Source organism: Oncorhynchus clarkii, chromosome 6 (genome assembly GCF_045791955.1).
Source record: "Oncorhynchus clarkii lewisi isolate Uvic-CL-2024 chromosome 6, UVic_Ocla_1.0, whole genome shotgun sequence".
Classification (NCBI taxonomy): Eukaryota; Metazoa; Chordata; class Actinopteri; order Salmoniformes; family Salmonidae; genus Oncorhynchus; species Oncorhynchus clarkii.
This window is the reverse complement of record NC_092152.1, coordinates 37402729-37426595: the sequence shown is the minus strand read 5'-3', so window position 1 is coordinate 37426595 and position 23867 is coordinate 37402729. Positions and strand designations below refer to the sequence as shown.

Sequence of the window (23867 nt, the reverse complement as noted above, 5' to 3'; positions counted from 1 at the left end):
TGGGATTGATTTGTACTTTTCGCACCAAAGTACGTTCATCTCTAGGAGACAGAATGCATCTCCTTCCTGAGCGGTATAACGGCTGCGTGGTCCCATGGTGTTTATACTTGCGTACTATTGTTTGTACAGAAGAACGTGGTACCTTCAGGCATTTGGAAATTGCTCCCAAGGATGAACCAGACTTGTGGAGGGCTACAATATTTTTTCTGAGGTCTCTGCCAATTTATTTTTCTTGACATCATGTGAAAATCAAAGAGGCACAGAGTTTGAAGGTATGTCTTGAAATACATCCACGGGAACACAATTGACTCAAATTATGTAAATTAGCCTATCAGAAGCCATGACACAATTTTCTGGAATTTTCCAAGCTGTTTAAAGGCACAGTCAACTTAGTGTATGTAAACTTCTGACCCACTGGAATTGTTATAGAGTGAATTATAAGTGAAATAATTGTTGGAAAAATGACTTGTGTCATGCACAAAGTAGATGTCCTAACTGACTTGCCAAAACCATATAGTTTGTTAACAAGAAATTTGTGGAGTGGTTTAAAAACTAGTTTTAATGACTCCAACCTAAGTGTATGTAAACATCGGACTTCAACTGCAGATAATAGCCATTTGGAAAGCACCCAATCTTTATCCTTTCAACCCAGAGCAGGGCTGGCTTCATTCATTGACTTTAATCTCACAACCCATTTCCCCCAGCAAATCGATATCGAGATTGCCAGATAGGGAGCGAGGGCCCCAGGTAAACCGGGACTTTTGACACTCAAATAAAGACTACACTTTAAACTCGTGCAGGCTGTAGGAAATCAGATGGATAACCTAGCATGTTGATATCAGCGTAGAGAGAAAAGTAGAGAAACGACAGCAGGTCAACGCTTTTGGTATCTTTTGGTATTATAGTGGCAGCAGCAGCTTGTTATTGTTTTGGTTCTCTTTGTGGGGCTCAAAAGCTTTGTACTCCACTGCTGATTGAGATCGAGGCACTCTAGTAGGTGTGCAAATGACAACATCTGTTTCCCAAATGACACCCTATTCCCTATATAGAGCACTACTTTTGACCAGGAATCATATGGCTCTGTCGAAAGTAGCAGACTGTGTAGAGAATAGTGTTACACAGGTGGAAATTAAAGCTTTGAGAGGTGGGAACAATGGTTGGCCAATGAAAGGATTGAATGCCTACAGCAGTGAGGCTTATTAGTTGCCTAGTTAAATGTCTAGTTGCCTAGTTAAATAAAGGTTAAATAAATAAATATATATGTGTGGTCTGGTTAATTAATTAACCAGGATGAATGGCAGAGATAAAATTCCAAAATTAGCCAACCTCTCAAAAGGCTAGTGTGTGTGTAGTGGGGGAGGATTTAATAATGATATATAATGGGTTCAGTCTGTTGTTTTTTCAATCAATCATACTCTATCCATCTCAGTGTATCCTACATTCAACACACACACACACACACACCCAGACCTACATCACTATATCCTGTCTGTTGCTTCCGTTAATGTAAAGCGAGTCCTCCCTTACCTTCTGTTGCACAAAGTCCAAGATGTTTTTGAAGTCCAGATCACCGTAATAGTGTTTAATTCCCTCTCGTATGCTGCTTTGGAACAAGGCTGATGTCTACAGGGAGAACGAGAGAGGAGGAAGAGTAAAGAGAGAGGGGTGGGGATGATGAGCGATGGAAGTCATCATCCATCACATTGAATGCTGCTGTGATGTGATATTTTCGTGGCTGGAGGCTATGCCAGAGGGGACACCGCTGTACCATGTGAACATGATACAGATGACATGTGCGTGCATGCATGTGTGTAGGTGCCAGAAATTAGAGAACTGGCCTTCTTCTCAAAGATGAGTGCAACGATGAGAGCCACAACTTGCAGGAACAGTAGGACACACAGAACACACAAGAACTGGTGGAGAGGAGAGAAAAAGAGATGTTAATTCCCCTTGTTTATTTCCCTTTAGGTTATTGTCTATTCCATTTTCTTTGGCAATGTAAACATATGTTTCCCATGTCAATAAAGCCCTTTGAAGGGGAGGGGGAGTTACCTACTCTTCTCCATGACCTCCCTCTCTCATCTACCCCTCCATCCCAATCCCTTTAATCTCACCATGTACTTCCGCCTACATACCTTTCCCCTCCCTCCTTTCCTCCCGCTCTCATCTGCCTCTCCTTTCCTCCTCCCGCTCCCCTCTCTAACCATGTGTAGCAGGATCTCCTTTCTCCTCCCTCCCTTTCTCCCTCTCCTCCCCACCGCTCCATCCCTACCCGCTCTCACCATGTGTAGCAGGGTCTTGTTGTCCCTGAGGGAGCCCACCATGCCCACCAGGGAGACGGTGAACATCACCAGGCCCAGCAGGATGAGCACCACAGCGGGGGCCAGGAACACCCCCTCCAGGGTACGGTTATTCTGGCGCTCCACCTCTGCGTACACCCCCACGCACAGCACACACAGGCCCAGGAGCTGTAGGAGGGGAGAGGGGGTAGGGGAGGCAGGGAGAGAGGGGAAGGAAGAGAGAGGGTGGGTGGGGGTAGAAGCGGCGAGACCAGTGAGATGGGAGTCGTAAGAGAAGAGGGGTAAGGCAGGGAGAAAGGAGGAAGACAGAGAGAGATAGGGAGGAGAGAGAGGGCAGTAGGGGAGAGAAAGGAGATGAGAGAGAGGGAGAGCGGGTTGGGGTGAGAAGGTCAGAACGCTGCAGAGTGCCATCTTTATGAATTAGCATCACTGCAAATAACAGGATTTTATGACAGCAGCGAGCATAGCCTAACCAAGCGAGGAACATTAAATGCTTTTGCCATTAGTGCTGAGCGATTAACCAAAATGTCTTAATTTTCATTTTTGATGTGTTTGACCAACGTCAGTTCAATTATTTGAATTCCATGTAGTTGTTTTTTTCCCTGTGAGCTGGATGCGCAGTTTCTGTAGAGATAAATCCAATCACGCCCGAACTGTGCGATGTAGTAGCGAGTTTCCAACAGGCTAATATTCTAAATAGTTTATAATCCATCGTGCGTCTGTCTACTTGTCCGTTCTGTGTGGAGCAGACACGACACAAAAAGAATAAGTAACGCACGATCGAGAGGGATGGACAGCTGTTTCTTCGCGAGGTATCCCTACCTGAAAATACATGATCAAAGTGATTGATAGTTGGTATTCAGCAGTCATAAAAGTATGCCTTATTTACTTGGAAGAACTACAAAAATGCTGATTTTGTCAGACAGCATAGCAGAGAGATGAGGACTTGGAATTAAATAATAATGTCCTCAAATAAAACACATTTTATTAAAGTAATGTGAATAAATCATGGTTAATAAGTGATAAGCAGTAATGGGTAGTCACTGCCTTCATGGGACTTTTATCCATTGTTTTATTCTGCTGTTACATAATTAAACCCACATAATTCATAGAGCATTTAATGTAAAAAATTAAACCAACCACAAAAAGCACTAATTGCTCAGCACCAACTGTTATGTTCAAAGCTACCGTGGATTGGATTGTATACCCATAGCCGATTTCAAATAACAAGGACATCTTTAAAAGAGCATCAATGAGCCCCAAATGGTACCCTATTCCCAATAGTGCACTACTTTTGACCAGAGCCTAAAGACCCTAGTGCTCCTACGCACACCCCGCTGCCCAAAATAAAGTTAGCAAATAGGGAACAGAAGATGACGGAGACAGGAGAGGACAGAAAATGGTGGGCCTAGCTCCTGTCTTGCTGCGACATCACCCTCGTTAGTATAAAACAACCCACTTGACTAGCTTCTAGAGTGCCATTTGGGAGCTTTCAAAACCTGGGCAGGGTGGGCTGCTAGTTCACTTAGGTAACATCCCAAATGGCACCCCATTCCCTTTATAATGAATTAAAAGGAACTATAAAAACGCAACATAGGGAATAGGGTGCCATTCGGAACACAAGTTTTGACTCAATGATAGTTCATTCTTTCTGCAACGCTCGCAAAAAAAAGAAAAGAAAAACAACCAACAATTGCCACCACCTAGGCCTACCTATTGATTCTCAATTACAGAGAAAGGCACTCTGCACTAAGAGAGCAAGCCTCTTCGCTCTTTACCTACTTTAGTCCATTCACTACGGACAGCCACCACCACCCCGCCCAACATCGGAAAATGTATTAAAGGCTCTTTTTTTCAACGCTATAGGCCTAATTCAAGTCTCTTACAGCAGAGTTCCTTTCTTATTTATTCTGTCTCCCACTGTCGTGTAGCCGAAGTGGACTGAAAAGTAGGCTACACACTGAGACCGAGAGACAAATATCCTAAAATGACCAAACCTCAGACGGATAAGAAGCTATGCAAATAGGGTACACACTCTTAAAGGATTAGTTGCCTGACTCTCTCCTCCCCCCCCCCAAAAAAAACCTACACACACACAACCTTATGCACGCACATCATACGGATTCCCGCAGAAACTGTGTGTGAAATTACATTAAACAGATTGAAGAGACAAGGGGAAGAAACAGCATTAATTAACTACGAGAGCCCCTGCATGGCTGGCTGTGGGCCAGGGACGCTCTGGGAGGAACACAAGCCAAGGCACTAAATCTCAACACGGAAGAGTGGGAGCTGAAAGGAAGGTGAGAGGAAGAAAGGAGAAGTAAGAAAGACTGGAAAGAAGGAGATAAAATAAAAATCCACGCAAATGAAGTCACTAATGGTGCTTTTCCCATTGAGACTCACCCCCAGACCAGTGGGCCGCCAGTGTTTTATGTTAAAGTAGGTCTAGTGTTATTGTGTTTCCGTCAGGAGTGTGACACTAAAGACTTGTGGTGAGCAGAACCAACAACCTGCACGTCATTCAAGACTTTTGGTTTGTGAGAAGGTGTTCAAGTTAGCCATTGTTATGTAAATGCCAGCTGAAAAGTAACATGGGCTGTGCCTTGCCTTGGCTCCTTATCACCTGAATTCGAAGGTAATGTTCGAATGAAGCCTACTATGTTTAAAAAAATAACTTGAATAAGTAAAAAATGTACGTTTCTATTTATATTGGAGGGGTTATAGATTTTATATTCATCTTTGATATGCTAACGTTACTAGCTAGCACAGTTAGCTGGCTAGCTGTGTTACGGTCTTGCAATTTGCAGAGCAAGAATGTCACTTGTCAGTCACAATGAAAGGTAAGGCAAGGATGTAATATAATTTGAAAAGTTTATGTACATATTATGTCAATTGCAATCTCGTCGGGCTGCCACTCCTTAAATGTTGGCCAATGAGAATAGTCTCCACATTCGAGTAGGTCCGCCGGAGCCATGGCCAAGTGAGACATGGGTGCCGGCCTGCATAGATGGAAACAGAAAAGTCTGAGCCTTTTGGGTAAAACACCGGGGTAAATCCTCAGTGGAAATGCGGTGTTACAGTTTGAGAGTGAGAGAAAAGAGTGTGCAAATTGAACATGAAAACGAATGCAATTTCCTTTGAGGTTAGAAGGAGAGTCATGGAGTGAGTCATGGATTGAGAGAGAGGGTGTGAAAGCAGAGAGAGAGAGAGAGAGAGAGAGAGAGAGAGAGAGAGGGATTCATTATACCCACTGATTGATTCCAGGAAGACGAGTATTCACAAAAAATGGTGGTGGAAAGAGAGAGTGATGGAAGGGGCATGGTTACATTTAACTGATAAAGTAAATGGATGAGTAAAATACTCACTATCAAAATTGTCTGACTCATCCATTAGCCTAGGATAGGGTTTGCAATTCAAATATGACAACAACAAACAAAGTGTCAGAGAGCACTAGCCTATACTAGACATTCTAGTCTCAACACTTGCCAGGCAGCGCACCAACACCTAGGTTAATAACTACATAAGAACACACACAAAAAAAATGGAATTATTCAATGGCACTCAAAGGTTGTCTACGGTGAGTCAGATATTGGCGATTTTCCCATAGGCACACATATAAATGTATAAAGACGTCACCATATGCCTAAACACTGAGTCACTACTCACTACCCAAGAAAACCACTTGAAAGTCATGGCCAAAGTCACTCATCCATATCTCATACAATCTTCCCCCAGTTCCCTTCATCCTCTCTTTCAGCTGCATGCAGGGGGAAACGACTGTTAGCAGAAAACATGACCCCCCCCTCTATTATAGTGAATGGAAAAATGGCAATCTTCATGGTCAATTTGAGTAAATAAATACAAAATTCAAAGACAATCGTGGTACCAGTAACTTCTTCTAATTACACCAGATGTATGTCCTTGAACCAATTGTTTAAAAAAAATGGCACAAAGAAGAAGTTATGAGGATAATTGAGTTGCTAATTCAGCCTGCAGTTCCCCGGTGGCCTTCAACTTGAGTTCAAATCAAATGTTATTAGTCACATGCGCCGAATAGAACGGGTGTAGGTAGACCTTACAGTGAAATGCTTACTTACGAGCACCTAACCAACAATGCAGTTCCAAATAAATATGGATAAGAAGAAGAGATAAAAGTAGCAAGCAATTAAAGAGCAGCAGTAAAATTACAATAGCAAGACTATATACAGGGGGGATACCGATACAGAATCAATGTACGGGGGCACCGGTTAGTTGAGGTAGTATGTACATGTAGGAAGAGATATTAAAGTGACTATGCATAGATGACAACAGAGAGTAGCAGTGGGGGGGGGGGGGGTGTGACTAGATGTTCAGGAGTCTTATGGCTTGGAGGCAGAAGCTGTTTAGAAGCCTCTTGGACCTAGACTTGGAACTCCGGTATCGCTTGCCGTGCGGTAGCAGAGAGAATAGTCTATGACTAGGGTGGCTGGAGTCTGACAATTTTTAGCGCCTTCCACTGACACCACCTGGTATAGAGTTCCTGGATGGCAGGAAGCTTGGCCCCAGTGATGTCTTGGCCCGTTCGCACCACCCTCTGTAGTGCCTTGCAGTCGGAGGCCGAGCCGTTGCCATACCAAGCAGTGATGCAACCAGTCAGGATGCTCTTGACGGTGCAGCTGTAGCACCTGGATCTGAGGACCCATGCCAAATCTTTTCAGTCTCCTGAGGGAGAAAAGGTTTTGTCATGCCCTCTTCACGACTGTCTTGGTGTGCATGGACCATGATAGTTTGTTGTTGATGTGGACACCAAGGAACTTGAAGCTCTCAACCTGCTCCACTGCAGCTCCGTCGATGAGAATGGGGGTGTGCTCGGTCCTCTTTTTCCTGTAGTCTACAATCATCTCCTTTGTCTTGATCACGTTGAGGGAAGAGGTTGTTGTCCTAGCACCTCACGGCCAGGTCTCTGACCTCCTTCCTATAGGCTGTCTCGTCGCTGTTCAGGCGACGTCGCTGATCACTGTTGTGTCATCGGCAAATTGAATGATGGTGTTGGAGTCGTGCAGTCATGAGTGAACAGGAGTACAGGAGGGGACTGAGCACGCACCACTGAGGGGCCCCTGTGTTGAGGATCAGCGTGGCGGATGTGTTGTTACCCATCCTTACTGCCTGGGGACGGCCCGTCAGGAAGTCCAGGATCCAGTTGCAGAGGGAGGTGTTTAGTCCCAGGGTCCTTAGCTTATTGATGAGCTTTGAGGGCACTATGGTGTTGAACGCTGAGCTGCAGTCTATGAGTAGCATTCTCACATAGGTGTTCCTTTTGTCCATATGGGAAAGGGCAGTGTAGAATGCAATAGAGATTGCATCATCTGTGGATCTGTTGGGGCAGTATGCAAATTGGAGTGGGTCTAGGGTTTCTAGGATAATGGTGTTGATTGTGAGCCATGACCAGCCTTTCAAAGCACTTCATGGCTACAGACGTGAGTGCTACGGGTCGGTAGTCATTTAGGCAGGTTACCTTGGTGTTCTTGGGCACCGGCACTATGGTGATCTGCTTAAAACATGTTGGCATTACAGACTCGGACAGGGGGAGGTTGAAAATGTCAGTGAAGACACTTGCCTCTCAGTGAGAGGGCGCAGCACTGAGCTAGCCTTCAATGTCACTTCCTGGAGTAGCTTAAACTGGGCATGTTATGTCTCTATCTTAACCAACTTCATTTGGCTTCAATGCGCTATTGAGTCTTCACATAGGAATGAACAGTGTCACGTGAACGATGGCTTTGTCCATTCATATATACAGTTACTGGCTGCATCACTCCTCTCTGCCTGGTGGTGAGATGACCGTAGAGACTGTTATAGTTAATATTGCATCACCTGCAGAGACCGAGCAGAGTGTACAGTTGATCCCTCTCAGGACCACTGCTCTCACTCAAGGCCTTGGTCTCAAGAGACTCAAAATACATCTCAACACACCAGTTGCTTCCGAAATGGCACCTTATTCCTGATATAGTGCAGTACTTTTGACCAGGGCCCATACTGAACACAGCCATATGGACCCTTGTCAAAAGTAGCCGTAAAGTAAATGTAAGAAGTAGAGTAAGGCTTTTTTGGCTGAATAGATAGATGCAGTTCAATGCATGATTAATATAATTCACCAATATACAGTACGTCTTGGTAGTCCAACAAATATTGCTATCAGGTTGCAAATCACAGCCAACCTGGTACATTGTTTACTTCCTCAAGCTATTCGGGATGCACTATTTCAACTGGCATGCTCTGATCCAGTAGAAACATCATAAAATAGGCCTACCTCTTATCAGTGCTTGACTTTGATTGAAATAGGTTCCAGTACTCATTGTGAGTGCTGGTACTGTTTATATTTAGGTGCAGGAGCTCCACAATACTTTTGATCTAATATTCCATAAGAGGAACAGGAGCTCAAGCAGTAGAAAATGTGAGGTGCTCGTAGTCAGCTTCGGTGGGCTCCTGCCCAAGTGAAGTACTGCTTATTATCCCTTGCGCAAATAGCCTACAGCTGCGTCTGTCCCGAGCTCACTGGCGTGGGAAACTGAGGGCCCAGAATACTTTATACAATGTCTCAAGCTTGCTAGCGCATGCTTTTGGCCAGGCCCAATTTAATACAATGTTTCAAGTTCATTGCAGACAGGCCAGGTGTAGCCAATGTGATTTATAGGGCTATAGCGTTGCGGGTCGAGAGATTCAAGTTCCTTGGTGTCCACATCACCAACGAACTATCATAGTCTAAACACACCAAGACAGTTGTGACGCCAAACCTTTTTCCCCTCAGGAGACTGAAAAGAAGCGCTAGAGGGTAGTGCGTACGGCCCGGTACATCACTGGGGCCATGCTTCCTGCCATCCAGTCGGAAATTTACATACACCTTAGCCAAATATATTTAAATTTAGTTTTTCACAATTCATGACGTTTAATCCTAGTAAAATTTCCCTGTCTTAGGATCACCACTTTATTTTAAGAAAGTGAAATGTCAAAATAATAGTCGAGAGAATGATTCATTTCAGCTTTTATTTATTTCATCACATTCCCAGTGGGTCAGACGTTTACATACACTCAATTAGTATTTGGTAGCGTTGCCTTTAAATTGTTTAACTTGGGTCAAACGTTTCGGATAGCCATCCACAAGCTTCCCACAATAAGTTGGGTGCATTTTGTCTCTTTCCTCCTGACAGAGCTGGTGTAACTGAGTCAGGTTTGAAGGCCTCCTTCCTCGCACATGCTTTTTCAGTTCTGCCCACAAATTTTCTATAGGATTGAGGCCAGGGCTTTGTGATGGCCACTCCAATACCTTGACTTTGTTGTCCTTAAGCCATTTTGCCACAACTTTGGAAGTATGCTTGGGGTCATTGTCCATTTGGAAGACCCATTTGCGACCAAGCTTTAACTTCCTGACTGATGTCTTGAGATGTTGCTTCAAAATATCCACATCATTTCCCTTCCTCAATATGCCATGTATTTTGTGAAGTGCACCAGTCCCTCCGGCAGCAAAGCACCCCCACAACATGATCCTGCCACCATAACAACATACAGGAACTCAAGTCCTTCTGTTCACCTGAATTGGAATTCCTCACAATCAAATGTCGACCGCATTATCTACCAAGAGAATTCTCTTCGATTATAATCACAGCCGCCTATATTCCCCCCCAAGCAGACACATTGATGGCCCTGAACGAATTTCATTTGACTCTATGTAAACTGGAAACCACATATCCTGAGGCTGCATTCATTGTAGCAGGGGATTTTAACAAGGCTAATCTGAAAACAAGACTCACTAAATTCTATCAGCATATCGATTGTGCAACCAGGGCTGGTAAAACCCTGGATCATAGTTATTCTAACTTCCGCGATGCATATAAGGCCCTCCCCCGCCCTACATTCGGAAAAGCTGACAACAACTCCATTTTGTTGCTTCAAGCCTATAGACAGAAACTAAAACAGGAAGCTCCTGCGCTCAGGTCTGTTCAATGCTGGTCCGACCAATCAAATTCCACGCTTCAAGATTGCTTCGATCATGTGGACTGGGATATGTTCCGCATTGCGTCAAACAACAACATTGACGAATACGCTGATTCAATGAGTGAGTTAATTAGCAAATGCATCGGCGATGTCGTACCCACAGCAACTAATAAAACATTCCCAAACCAGAAACTGTGGATTGATGGCAGCATTCGTGTGAAATTGAAAGCGCGAACCACTGCTTTTAATCATGGCAAGGTGACCGGAAACATGACCGAATACAAACAGTGTAGCTATTCCCTTCGCAAGGCAATCAAACAAGCTAAGCGTCAGTATAGAGACAAAGTAGAGTCGCAATTCAACAGCTCAGACACAAGAGGTATGTGGCAGGGTCTATAGTCAATCACGGATTACAAAAAGAAAATCAGCCCCGTCGCGGACCAGGATGTCTTGTTCCCAGACAGACTAAACAACTTCTTTGCTTGCTTTGAGGACAATACAGTGCCACTGACACAGTCCGCTACCAAAACCTGCGGACTCTCCTTCACTGCAGCCGACGCGAGTAAAACATTTAAAAGTGTTAACTCTCGCAAGGCTGCAGGCCCAGACGGCATCCCCAGCCATGTCCTCACTGGGACTCGACTAGAGGTCAACCGATTATGATTTTTCAACGCCAATACCGATTATTGGAGGACCAAAAAAGCCGATACAGATTAATCGGGACGATTTTTTTATTTGTAATAATGACAATTACAACTATACTGAATTAACACTTAATATAAAAACATCAATAAAATCAATTTAGCCTCAAATAAATAATGAAACATGTTCAATTTGGTTTAAATAATGCAAAAACAAACTGTTGGAGAAGAAAGTCATATGTGCCATGAAAAATGTGTGCCATGTAAAAAAGCTAACGTTTAAGTTCCTTGCTCAGAACATGAGAACATATGAAAGTTGGTGGTTCCTTTTAACATGAGACTTCAATATGCAAAGGTAAGAGGTTTTAGGTTGTAGTTAATATAGTATTTATAGGACTATTTCTCTCTATATGATTTGTATTTCTAACACCTTTGACTATTGGATGTTCTTATAGGCACTATAGTATTGCCAGTGTAACAGTATAGCTTCCGTCCCCCTCCTCACCCCTGCCTGGGCTCGAACCAGGAACACATCGACAACAGCCACACTCGAAGCATCGTTACCCATCACTCCACAAATGCCGCGGCCCTTGCAGCGCAAGGGGAATAACAACTCCAAATCTAAAAGCGAGTGACGTTTGAAACAGTAATATTTCAACTGGACAAAAACGTTGTCAATATACAAAGTAAACAAGAAAGGCACTCTCTCGGGATTGCACATGAAAAAGCTCTGCAACACGTCAGGGTCCACTCATTCAGACTGGTCTCTATTTATCAGAATACAAGCCTAAGACAATTTCTAAAGACTGTTGACATCTAATGGAAGGCATAGGAACTGCAATTTGAGTCCTAAGTCAATGGATACTGTAATGGCATTGAATAGAAAACTACAAAACCCCCCCAAAAAACTACTTCCTGAATGGATTTTTCTCAGGTTTTCCCCTGCCAAATCAGTTCTGTTATACTCACAGACACTATTTTAACAGTTTTGGAAACAGAGTGTTTTCTATCCAAATATATATATGCATATCATATCTCCTGGGCCCGAGTAGCAGGCTGTTTAATTTGGGCATGCTTTTCATCCAAAATTCCGAATGCTGCCCCTACCCTAGAGAAGTTAAATCATCCCCCAGCGTTGCATCGATTATATGCAACGCAGGACACGCTAGATAAACTATTAATATCATCAACCATGTGTAGTTAACTAGTGATTATGATTGATTGATTGATTGTTTTTTATAAGATAAGTTTAATGCTAGCTAGCAACTTACCTTGGCTTCTACTGCATTCGCGTAACAGGCAGGCTCCTCGTGGAGTGCAATGAGAGGCAGGTGGTTAGAGCGTTGGACTAATTAACCGTAGGGTTGCAAGATTGAATCCCAGAGCTGACAAGGTGAAAATCTGTCATTCTGCACCTGAACAAGGCAGTTAACCCACCGTTCCTAGGCCGTCATTGAAAATAAGAATGTTGCATGTTCTTAACTGACTTGCCTAAATAAAAGGTGTCAAAAAAAACAAAAACATTTTAATTAAAAATTACAATTAAATAAATAAAATCCAAAAATACCGATTTCCGATTGTTATGAAAACTTGAAATCGGCCCTAATTAATCGGCCATTCCGATGAATCGGTCAACCTCTAGTCTCGACCCCGCCCTGTGCAACTGGGTCCCAGACTTCCTGACGGGCCGCCCCCAGGTGGTGAGGGAAGGTAACAACATCTCCACCCCGCTGACACTGGGGCCCCACAAGGGTGCGTTCTGAGCCCTCTCCTGTACTCTCTGTTCACCCACGACTGCGTGGCCATGCACGTCTCCAACTCAATCATCAAGTTTGCAGACGACACTACAGTGGTAGAATTGATTACCAACAACGGCGAGACGGGCTACAGGGAGGAGGTGAGGGCCCTCGGAGTGTGGTGTCAGGAAAATAACCTCACACTCAACATCAACAAAACAAAGGAGATGATCGTGGACTTCAGGAAACAGCAGAGGGAGCGCCCCCCTATCCACATCGAAGAGACAGTAGTGAAGAGGGTAGTAAGTTAAGTTCCTCGGCGTACACAAACTGAATTGGCCCACCCACACAGACAGCGTGGTGAAGGAGGAGCAGCGGCGCCTCTTCAACCTCAGGAGGCTGAAGAAATTTGGATTGTCACCAAAAGCACTTAAACTTTTACAGATACACAATCGAGAGCATCCTGTCGGGCTGTACCACCGCCTGGTACGGCAACTGCTCCGCCCACAACCGTAAGGCTCTACAGAGGGTGGTGCGGTCTGCACAACGCATCACCGGGGGCAAACTACCTGCCCTCCATGACAACTACAGCACCCGATGCCACAAGAAGTCCAAAAAAAATCAGCAACGACAACAACCATCCCAGCCACTGCCTGTTCACACCGCTACTATCCAAAAGGCAAGGTCAGTACAGGTGCATCAAAGCCGGGACCGAGAGACTGAAAAACAGCTTCTATCTCAAGGCCATCAGACTGCTAAACAGCAATCACTAACTCAGAGAGTCTGCTGCCTACATTGAGTACCAATCACTGGCCACTTTAATAAATGGATCACTAGTCACTTTAAACAATGCCATTTTAAATAATGACACTTTAATAATGTTTACATATCTTACATTATTAATATCATATGTATGTAGTGTATTTTATACCATCTACTGCACGTTGCCTATGTCGCTTGGCCATCGCCCATCCATATATTTATATGTACATATACACATTCAACCCTTTAGATTTGTGTGTATTAGGTAGTTGTTGGGGAATTGTTAGAATACTTGTTAGATATTAATGAACTAGAAGCACAAGCATTCCGATACACTCGCATTAACATCTGCTAACCAAGCGTATGTGACCAATAAAATTTGATTTGATGTAAGAGGACTCCCATGGTATTTACATATTTATAGAAATCCATTCTGGTGTATTCTGTGGCTCATGGCAAATCTTTCTAATGATCTAAAGTCTTGATGTTGCTACTGCATGTAAACACACAGTCCAGATTAAAGTAATTGATGGCAGGCCCATGTGGCAATTGGCTTATTTGCATATAAGCCTATTGTAGCTCTGATTGGCTATGGTTCACCGGCCGGTGTAGATATTTTAATTAGCTTTTAATTAGGTTCGCTGCAGTGTCTATTCATTTTCCAAACGCACAGACACTTTCCCACTCTATAGTGCTATAGCATTATCACAAATGCATGAGTCATTCCCAAACATTCTATGAATGTATGAAAATGACCATATCTATATTCTTGCTTGTCAGAAATATAAAAAAAAAACGCCACAATCCTCCTGTGGGTGTATATGAACAGATTTGAAGAATGTTGACAAAATGCTGTCAGTTCCACTTTAAAGCCAACATGACACATAAGTGTATGTGTGTCATGTATGCTAGCATGTTATTGATTTTAAGTGAATTAGACCTGTGTAACCCACTCCTGCCCTGAAAAGCTGTAATAACACTGTAGTAAATGTCCCACATGTCTCAGAACACCAAGAAGAGGCATTAACACAAGGCTGCATTAAATGGTAATTTGACTATAACACTGATTAGACTCATTAGGCTTAATCAAATGTAGAGTAATAGGTAGGCTTAGGCCTATAGATAGTTACTCTTTCCAAATATTGCAATATGAAGGCCCTAGAATAGTCTGAAACAATCAAATGTGTTAATGGGCTACAGTTAGCATTCCATTTCCTGTCGGCAAAGAAAATCTCCCACTTCACTTTTAACTGTATCACAGTAGTCTCACGGCACGGCACGCCCTGCACTACAAAGCAGCAAAAGCAGTGTAGCCTAGTGTAGTAAATGAACGACAAGTGTGCACAGCAGTATTTTCATTATTTGTTATTCTTGCAAGCAATTTGACACCAGAGTTAGCTAGCTAGCCAACTTAGAAGATCCTGGCAGCTACTAGATAGCTGTTGCACTGGCTAGCTAGACAGCTGGCTAGTAACATATAACGTTAGCTGTGTAGTAAACAAAGGTGATGGTGGTTCTCTGACAGTCACACAAGCCAACATGTTTGTGGTCCAGTCCCCAACCTTGTCCCTGAAGCCAACAAGCCAATATTAAAACACTTACCGAGAAGAGCATTGAGTAGATATTTAAGGTGAATTTGATGAAATAATAGAAACGGTTGCTTTTCCTCACTGCTTTGTACGAAGGCATGTTGCTTGGTAGCTGAAGAAGCAAGCTAGTTTCAAGCTAAGAACCCAATTTAGCTAACGTTAGCTATCTATGCTAGTAGACGCATACCAACACTGACCTAATTAGCTATTTCAGCTAGCCACAGTTAGCTAACTATATTATCCGATAGAATTTTCAAAACATCTCGATTTTACACAAGTACGTCAACGCCTTCGTTTAGCTTATTTAATCAGGTTAAATGTACCCTCACAAACAATAGCAACTTCCGGGCCACGTTCCATGCACGCTCTGTTTTGGCGACGTCATTTAAAGGGCCTGAGTAGTGAAATACGTTCAGCTATTTCATATGTAATTATCCAGTAAAACTCGATTACAGTATCATCATGTGCGATAGCTGAGACAGTAGACAAATGAGCTGGCTCTCATTATCCAGACTAATGCTTGCTTTCCTTTACATCTTAAAGGAAATGGGTCACATCTCAGCCCACTGAAGAGTCTGTGTCACTACCCTACAAGTGTCACTGTTACTGGCATTAATCCCTGCTATTGCTCCTTGTTGCATCAGTTGTTGGTTGGTATATTTTTGGCACACGTGATGTGGAAGCTGGATACTAGGCTATTACTAGGTCACTAATCTTTGTTGTAACTTAAAGTGTAGAAGCAATGATGTCTAATTGCTGCCTGCAATTTGGGGCATTCCAGCATGTGGGCATTCCTGCATCTGCAGGAACCCCTCTTTATACTTATATTGGTCAATTTTTAAGATAGGACAGGCGGGAGGCGGAGACTCATCAGTACAGTAGGCGGCATTAATGCACTAGCTAGTACAGGGTGTTGCTAACTATTTAGCTAGCTAGTACACAGTGTCGCTCTAACCTCCCATCTGCTGTTCTAGCGGGACACAGCAGGCGGGAGGCGGGGGTGAAATCTTGTGCTAGCTAACTAGCAAGCTCGCACATGGTGTCGCTAACTAGCAAGCTAGCTAGATAGCTAGTATACGGTGTCGCCCTAGCCTCCGGTCTGCTGTGCTAGCGGGAGCATTCATGCAGGACCAATGGGATGCTCGATGGGGGGGATTCCTGCAGATGCAGGAATGCCCACATGCAGAAACGCCCCAAATTGTAGGCTGCAGTTGCACACTATTGGAAGCCGCAGGTAGAATGAACACATCTAACGAGCCTGTTGGAATCTCTTGTGCCCTAATACCAGAGCACAACCATTCAGCACCATGGACAGCGCCCCGGACCTGATTCAGCACCACAGCTGCTAGAAAAGGACAGCGCCCAGGCATCTCAATCCACTTTTCCCTGGACTTTAGATTTGTGATAAGGTGCAACGTACCTACCTGTATGTAGTGGTGTAGTGGGGGCTATACGCAGGTGAAAAAAAGCGCCACCAACTGGTGGTGGACTCTGATAGAGGTGCCAGTTTAGATTATAGGTGCAACTGTCCCAGCGTCCCGGTAAGAAGATGGAAATGACCAGTAAGACACAGATGTACAGAACACACGTTTATGGACACACTCAAGACAGGCACACACACAGTGAACAGGAAGGATAATAGACTAGTGGAAGAAAGGTCCAACTGATGAGTTGGTGTGAAGCCAGGGGTTTACATAGGCTGTGCTCAACCTGGGCTCCAAAATGCAACTGAAGAGTTCAGAGATTGTGTTGGGGGTTCCCCTGCCCCTGGCTAGGCCAATGATTGTCTGACCATGATACAGGTCAGGAAAGCATTGCCCCTAGCAACAGAGGGCCGAAGGTGTGAAACTGGGGGATGGTAGGTTCTGCTGGGTTGGAGAGTTTCTCTCTGTGCCTCTGTGTCCCAGGGTCATAGAGAGGGTTTGAGATAGATTTTTAACAGCAGGTATATGCTGTACACAGCCTAGTTTCAGCGGAATATCAGGCAGCAAGAGGGCCCAGCTCTCAACTGGCTGTCTCATGGAGAAACTCATCGGTAGCCAGTAGGGTAGATAAGAAAGACGTTTCAACTTATGATATCTACCAGTAATTGCTAACTAAGGCAACAATGGGTATGCAAACCAGACATTGAAAAAGTTTGGTCCGAAGTCTTGGTTGAATCTTTGTAATGTGCAATTCAGTCATCATGTGCTGGTTGAATGAAAATGTTAAAGACTTTTCCACAAAACCTTCCCAATTTAATGTTGACTGCAAAGTAGGTCTACCTGGCAGAATGATATCATCATGATTTGTATCAATCGGAAAGGCAATTGTTTTTCCATCACATGTATACTGTACTCTACCAACACACAGGGGCAGACTGCCCGAAATGCCAGATGGGCTGGTCAATTGTTTTGCCTGGCGGACTTGTCTAACTTAGTGTTTTCTTTAGCAAAATTATAATTATCTGGATAATTATGGGGGCCTCAAGGGGAAGAAAATAAGCTGGTGTGGGTGCCTCCATGACAAAAATGGGCCGGTGTGTTATGAATTACTCACTTTCTAGGGAGTTTTTCCTAGCCACCGTGCTTCTTCACCTGCATTGCTTGCTGTTTGGGGTTTTAGGCTGGGTTTCTGTACAGCACTTTGAGATATCAGCTGATGTACGAAGGGCTATATAAAATAAATTTGATTGATTGATTGATTGATTGATTGAATTACATTAGGGATTTTGGGTTTCAGTCTGCCCCTGACTGTAGGCATACATTGTACATTAACACTACTATGGTCTCTTGCTACTTGCACAATTGAAGATTTTATAGATTTTTGCCAAAATTAGAGTTTACCCTCTTCTCCAGGCACCACTACACCACTGGCAGTGGATATATGCAGGTAAACACCATATACTCACTTTTTTTGTGGGCATTGCGTATACTCACTTCTTAATCCCAATGATGTGTATCGAAGTAGTGTAGTGGAGGTATACAACGTATCAATTAATAAGGCTGATGGAAAGATCAGAATGTTTCACTTAAGATGTTGATAAGCTATTATTTCTTCACATTTTAAGTGCATCAGTGTGCACATGGTGGTAGGCCTACGAGCTAATGTTTCAAAATGCAATTAGCTGAAAGCACCATTCTAAAATGCCCACCACACATGCAAGTGGTTTCATGGACAGAGATTGACATATCCATTCGAAATTTAGAAAGAAGGAAGATCTAAAGGATGCAACAACTATCAATCATGGGTTGCTAATATGACTAGGATAATGCCATAGGCTGCTAAACAATGAAAGAAAGTTGATTTGGAAACCAATAGAACAAGGAGAGTATATATGAAGAAGTCTATGATTTAAAAAAAAATCTCCTCCACATTTCTATGCTGGGATTTTGGCTAGGTTACTTTGAAGCAAGGTAAGACGTGCTTTGTAATATAAAGTAAAATATCCAGGTTTCAAACGATTAAGAAACAGGAAAAAATATAGTGATGCTAATGATAGAACAAACCGTCTTCTGATAGATGGAAAGGCTTTGCCAAAAACCTCTATTAAACGTTAACAAGCAACAAAGTGACCTATGCCTACCTGGCAGAATAATATCAAGATTATTTGCGTCAATCCAGTGGCCATTTGTTATGCAAACTTAATCTCATGTGTGGAACTGAAACACAGCTAACCAAACAACAGGTAACTGAGCTAAACGACTATCGCCCCGTAGCACTCACTTCAGTCATCATGAAGTGCTTTGAGAGACTAGTCAAGGATCATATAACCTCCACCCTACTTGAGAGCCTAGACCCACTCCAATTTGCTTACCGCCCCAATAGGTCCACAGACGACGCAATCACAATCACACTGCCCTAACCCATCTGGACAAGAGGAATACCTATGTAAGAATGCTGTTCATCAATTACAGCTCAGCATTTAACACCATAGTACCCTCCAAATTCGTGATTAAGCTCGAGACCCTGGGTCTCGACCCCGCCCTGTGCACAGGGTCCTGGACCTCCTGACGGGCCGCCCCCAAGTGGTGAGGGTAGGAAACAACATCTCCACCCCGCTGATCCTCAACACTGGGGCCCCACAAGGGTGCATTCTCAGCCCTCTCCTGTACTCCCTGTTCACCCATGACTGCATGGCCATGCACACCTCCAACTCAATCATCAAGTTTGCAGATGACACTACAGTGGTAGGCTTGATTACCAACAACGACAAGACGGACTACAGGGAGGAGGTGAGGGCCCTCGGAGTGTGGAGTCAGGAAAATAACCTCACACTCAACTTCAACAAAACAAAGAAGATGATCGTGTACTTCAGGAAACAGCAGAGGGAGCACCCCCCTATCCACATCGACGGGACAGTAGTGGAGAAGGTGGACAGTTTTAAGTTCTTCGGCGTACACATCACGTACAAACTGAAATGTTCCACCCACACAGACAGTGTGGCTTGTCACCAAAAACACTCACAAACTTTTACCGCCTGGTACGGCAACTGCTCCGCCCACAACCGTAAGGCTCTCCAGAGGGTAGTGAGGTCTGCACAGCCCATCACCGGGGGAAAACTACCTGCCCTCCAGGACAACTAGACTGTTAGACTGCCATCAGACTGTTAAACAGCCATCACTAACATTTTTATGAATTGATACGCAAAACAACGCCGGATTCAAAACTTCACATTTTTCAAAATAATTTACTATACAAAATTCTTGCAACTAATATAATGTTATATATATGGGGGATACAATCTTCCCACCTCTGCAGATTCTGCTGTGAGGAGGCAGAGTCATTAGATCATTTATTTTGGTATTGTCCATATGTAGCTCGTTTTTGGTCACAGGTCCAGGAATGGCTGAAGAATTGCAACATTTGCCTAGAACTAACGCTACAGATAGCAACACTGGGTGTTTTGAAAAGCCATAGTCAATCAATCAATAATATAATAAATATTTTAGCATAAATGTTTATTTTTAATTTACAATCTGTATAAGCTATGAGAATAGGAAGGTTCAATTATTTTGTGACGCATCACAGCACAGTTGAAAAATATTTGGCAAATAGAAATCCCAAATGGATGATATTGAGAAATAGATGGGAGGGGTTGAATGGAGCTGAAGGGTGGGACTAATAACAAGATAAACAATGTAAAGCATAGGGGATCTGTAAAATGTATATAGGTTCGGAACTTTTGTGAAATAGCATAGTTACAAATAGAAATCAAACTGGATGGACATCAGAAATAAGAACAAACAAGAGAGAACTATTGTAAAGTAGACTGTGTCTGTAAAATGTGTATAAGATGTATAAATTGAAGGTAAAAGCAGAAGTGTTTATTAGTTTACTCCAATTGGGGGATCGGTGTTAGGGTTTGCGGGGAATAATAATAAAGGTATATTCTTTAAAAAAAGCATGTATGTCTATATAGGTATGTGTATGTATATATGTGTATATGTATGTATGGATGCATGTATGGATATATATATTTACCAAAAAAATATGGGGCATTGGAAATGATGCAGACAATTACATTGGAAGCAACATTCTGTCCGCAATATTAAGCTGTTACACCCCTTGAAAAAAAACACACAAAAAAAACATTGAGTGGCTGCTGCCAACATATTGACTCAAATCTCTAGGCACTTTAATAATAAAACATTTTATGAAATAAATGTATCACTAATCACTTTAAACAATGGCACTTCATATAATGTTTACATACCCTACATTACTCATCTCATATTTATATACTGTACTCTATACCATCTGCTGCATCTTGCCTATGCCGTTCGGCCATCGCTCATCCATATATTTATATGTACATATTCTTATTCATTCCTTTTGTCAGAATGTGTGCGTACTGGTAGCGAAGTCAGGTGCAGTAGAGCAGAGATTTGTGAACAGGCGCACACTTTATTTAGACAAAAGTGCAAAACGCACAAAACAGTCACAAGAATTATGATTAACAATAAACATCTTCATGAAAAATAACACGGAAAAAACAAGCCAGTCTGGCGCGTCAACAATACACACGTAACACAAACAATCTTACACAAAGACATGATGGGGAACAAAGGAATAAATGCATGTAGATTGATTGGGGAATGAAAACCAGGTGTGCAGGCAACAAGACAAAGCAAATGGATACATGAAAAATGGAGCGGCGATGGCTAGAAAGCCGAACGCCGTCCGAACAAGGAGAGGAGCCGACTTCGGCGGAAGTCGTGACACCTTTACACTTATGTGTATAAGGTAGTTGTGAAATTGTTAGATTACTTGTTAGATTTTATTGCACTGTCGGAACAAGAAGCACAAGCGTTTCGCTACACTCGTATTAACATCTGCTAACCATGTGTATGTGACCAATACAATTTCATTTGAATTTGATTTGAACAGTGGTAGGTGCCTGCTCAGTTGAATTAAAGGGTAACAACACAAAAAAATCTAATCTATCGTTGATTTTTCCCAGACCTCAAAAGTGGTATACTGGCATTGTTGTGGAGTTATAACATACTTTTTAAAAATATATTACAAAAGTGTGACTTTGAGAGGGAAAACCTGAACATTTTGGGAAAAATCTGAAACCTCTGACTCAGTTGACAGCCTCATTTATCTATTTCAATAGTAGGCCTCCTATTAGTCTACTTGCACAGTGCAGCTTGGATTGGCTTGATTGAATGAACAATATGCGTTTGATCATTTTAGGTTATTCAGAGTGTATGTTACTGTTTGTCATAGACTTTTTCACACAGGGCACATTTCCTTTGCCGGGCGGGCCATTCAGTAAAGTTTTGGCAAAATTTGAGTATACCCACTTCTCCAGGCACCACTACACCACTGCTTGTTGTGTGTCTTTGTTGTCTGTAATCTATGAAAATGGTATGCTTAATTGCCGTCCAATATGACTTTACATTGTAAAACACAACAGGTGTCATTAAAGAACATTTAATTTGCCTCGAAGAGAATTGCTCACACAATATAATGATGCTGCAACATTTACTGAGTGGGCAGAAGATTGACATGGCCTGCATCCGAAATGGTACCCTATTCCCTAGTGCACTAATTTTGACCAGGGCCCTAGTGCACCATATAGTGAATGGAGTTCCATTTTGGATGCGTATATGGTCTTTTTGGAATGCAGGTCAGCACCCTCTCCTCCATCACCTCACCATATTTAAAAAAACGTAGAGTCGATGTCCGCACCCTCGTGGAAATCTAATTAGCATAATATACAAATCCCCATCAAAATCTGTATGTTTAAGCTAGAGATATGTGTTTTTTTTTTTTGCATGGGTTGCGTCTCAATCCACCGTATCCGGCCATGTCGGCCTTCCACATCTGGGGTGGAAGGTGGCAGAGCTACAGTGTTTGTCAGACCAGGAGACATCCTGAAAACCGGACTTCTCACGAAAACGTCTGCAGAGTCCAAATGGTTTGGGCTGTATGACCACCACAATCCATGTTTGTTGTTTTACTCTACTCTAGACTTGTCTGAAGGTAATCCAGTACCGGGATGAGAAATGTATGGAAGTGAATAGGTCATTTCCAGGTCAAACGTATACAGGTCATTCCCGGTAAAAACAAATGAACAAATAATAAACAATCCTTAGCTTTCTTATATCTCTCAGATATAGGACAGACACTGCGTTTCTATGGGCTAATAGCGAATTCAATGTTTAATTAAAAAAAAACATGTATATATAAGTAATTTGACTCTAGAGTTAATTATCTCCTCTGAGATACAGGGGCTGACCACCAAACCCAGTTCCCATTTATTTATTAGAATATTCACTGATATTCATAATTAATTTCCCCCTGTATTGAGAGGTAGTGGCTTGAGAAAGGAGTCAAGTTATCAACTGAGATAAATGGGCTCGTTGTAGAATTAGGATATCCTGTCTTGTGGCATCCTATTCCCTAATGCTATATCGTGCACTACTTGTGACCAGAGCCCTGGTCAGAATTAGTGCACTGTAAAGGGAATAGAGTGCAATTTGGGATGCACACTTGTGCTTTCCCTCAGGGTAGATATTATTCTTACCATGATTTGGATGGTAGTTGGAGGAATTTGGAGCTGATTGCAGGCTATGGAGGTTTGCCTCTGATTGAGCTGTATAGGCCTGACCATGATGAAACAAGAGAGCTGAATATCTATGAGGAATCTAACCTGGCGGTGTCTCACTTAGCTTTTTACTTTTCCAAATGCTCATACTGATTCCTTTCAGGATTCAAATTGAGTTTGAAGAATAGGCAAGTCAATTATGGAGCTGACAAGTCTTCACAGGTTGAATATAGTTTAAGGTTGAATAGGTTCACATGCTGAATAGTTGTTTTATTTTCATCTATAATTACTTTTTGACTACACCCTTATTGGCTGAGCTTCCTGCCTTGTTTCTTAACTGCTCTTAACAATGTTATTCTTCTACTTCTTTCACCTGCTACATTATACATTCTATACCAGATACATTCTATACCAGTTTTGATGTATTTTCAATTATTCTAAAATGTAGTAGGTGTGTCCAAACTTTTGACTGGTGCTGTACATGTAGGTAGGGGTAAAGTGACTATGCATGGATAATAAGCAGCGAGAAGCAGCAGTGTAAAAAATGGGGGGGGGGGGGGGGGGGGTCAATTCAAATAGTCCGGGTTGCCATTTGATTAGCTGTTCAGCAGTCTTATGGCTTGGGGGTAGAAGCTGTTAAGAAGCATTTTGGACCTAGACTTGGCGCTCCGGTACCGCTTGCCATGAAGTAGCAGAGAGAACAGTCTATGACTAGGGTAGCTGGAATCTTTGGCAATTTTTAGGGAATTCCTCTGACACCACTTGGTATTGAGGTCCTGGATGGCAGGAAGCTTGGCCCCAGTGATGTACTGGGCCTTACGCACTGCCCTCTGTAG

The 23867-nt window shown here is 42.9% G+C and overlaps 1 protein-coding gene across 3 annotated transcripts in view; it reads right to left on the bottom strand.

Moving 5' to 3' along the window:
• Positions 1-23867, bottom strand: part of LOC139411089 (tetraspanin-15-like) — a 57827-nt gene that overhangs the window by 9859 nt on the left and 24101 nt on the right. Inside the window, exons 1-5 of one of the 3 annotated variants that reach the window (XM_071156934.1) lie at positions 15010-15314; positions 12181-12216; positions 2283-2468; positions 1839-1913; positions 1528-1623 (exon numbers count right to left, since the gene is read on the bottom strand). In XM_071156934.1, coding sequence (XP_071013035.1) covers positions 1528-1623; positions 1839-1913; positions 2283-2468; positions 12181-12216; positions 15010-15096 — 480 coding nt within the window. In that variant the 5' untranslated portion in view covers positions 15097-15314. Of the gene's footprint in view, positions 1-1527; positions 1624-1838; positions 1914-2282; positions 2469-12180; positions 12217-15009; positions 15354-23867 lie in introns of those variants that run through there. The other 2 variants (XM_071156935.1, XM_071156936.1) reach the window with 2 other exon arrangements.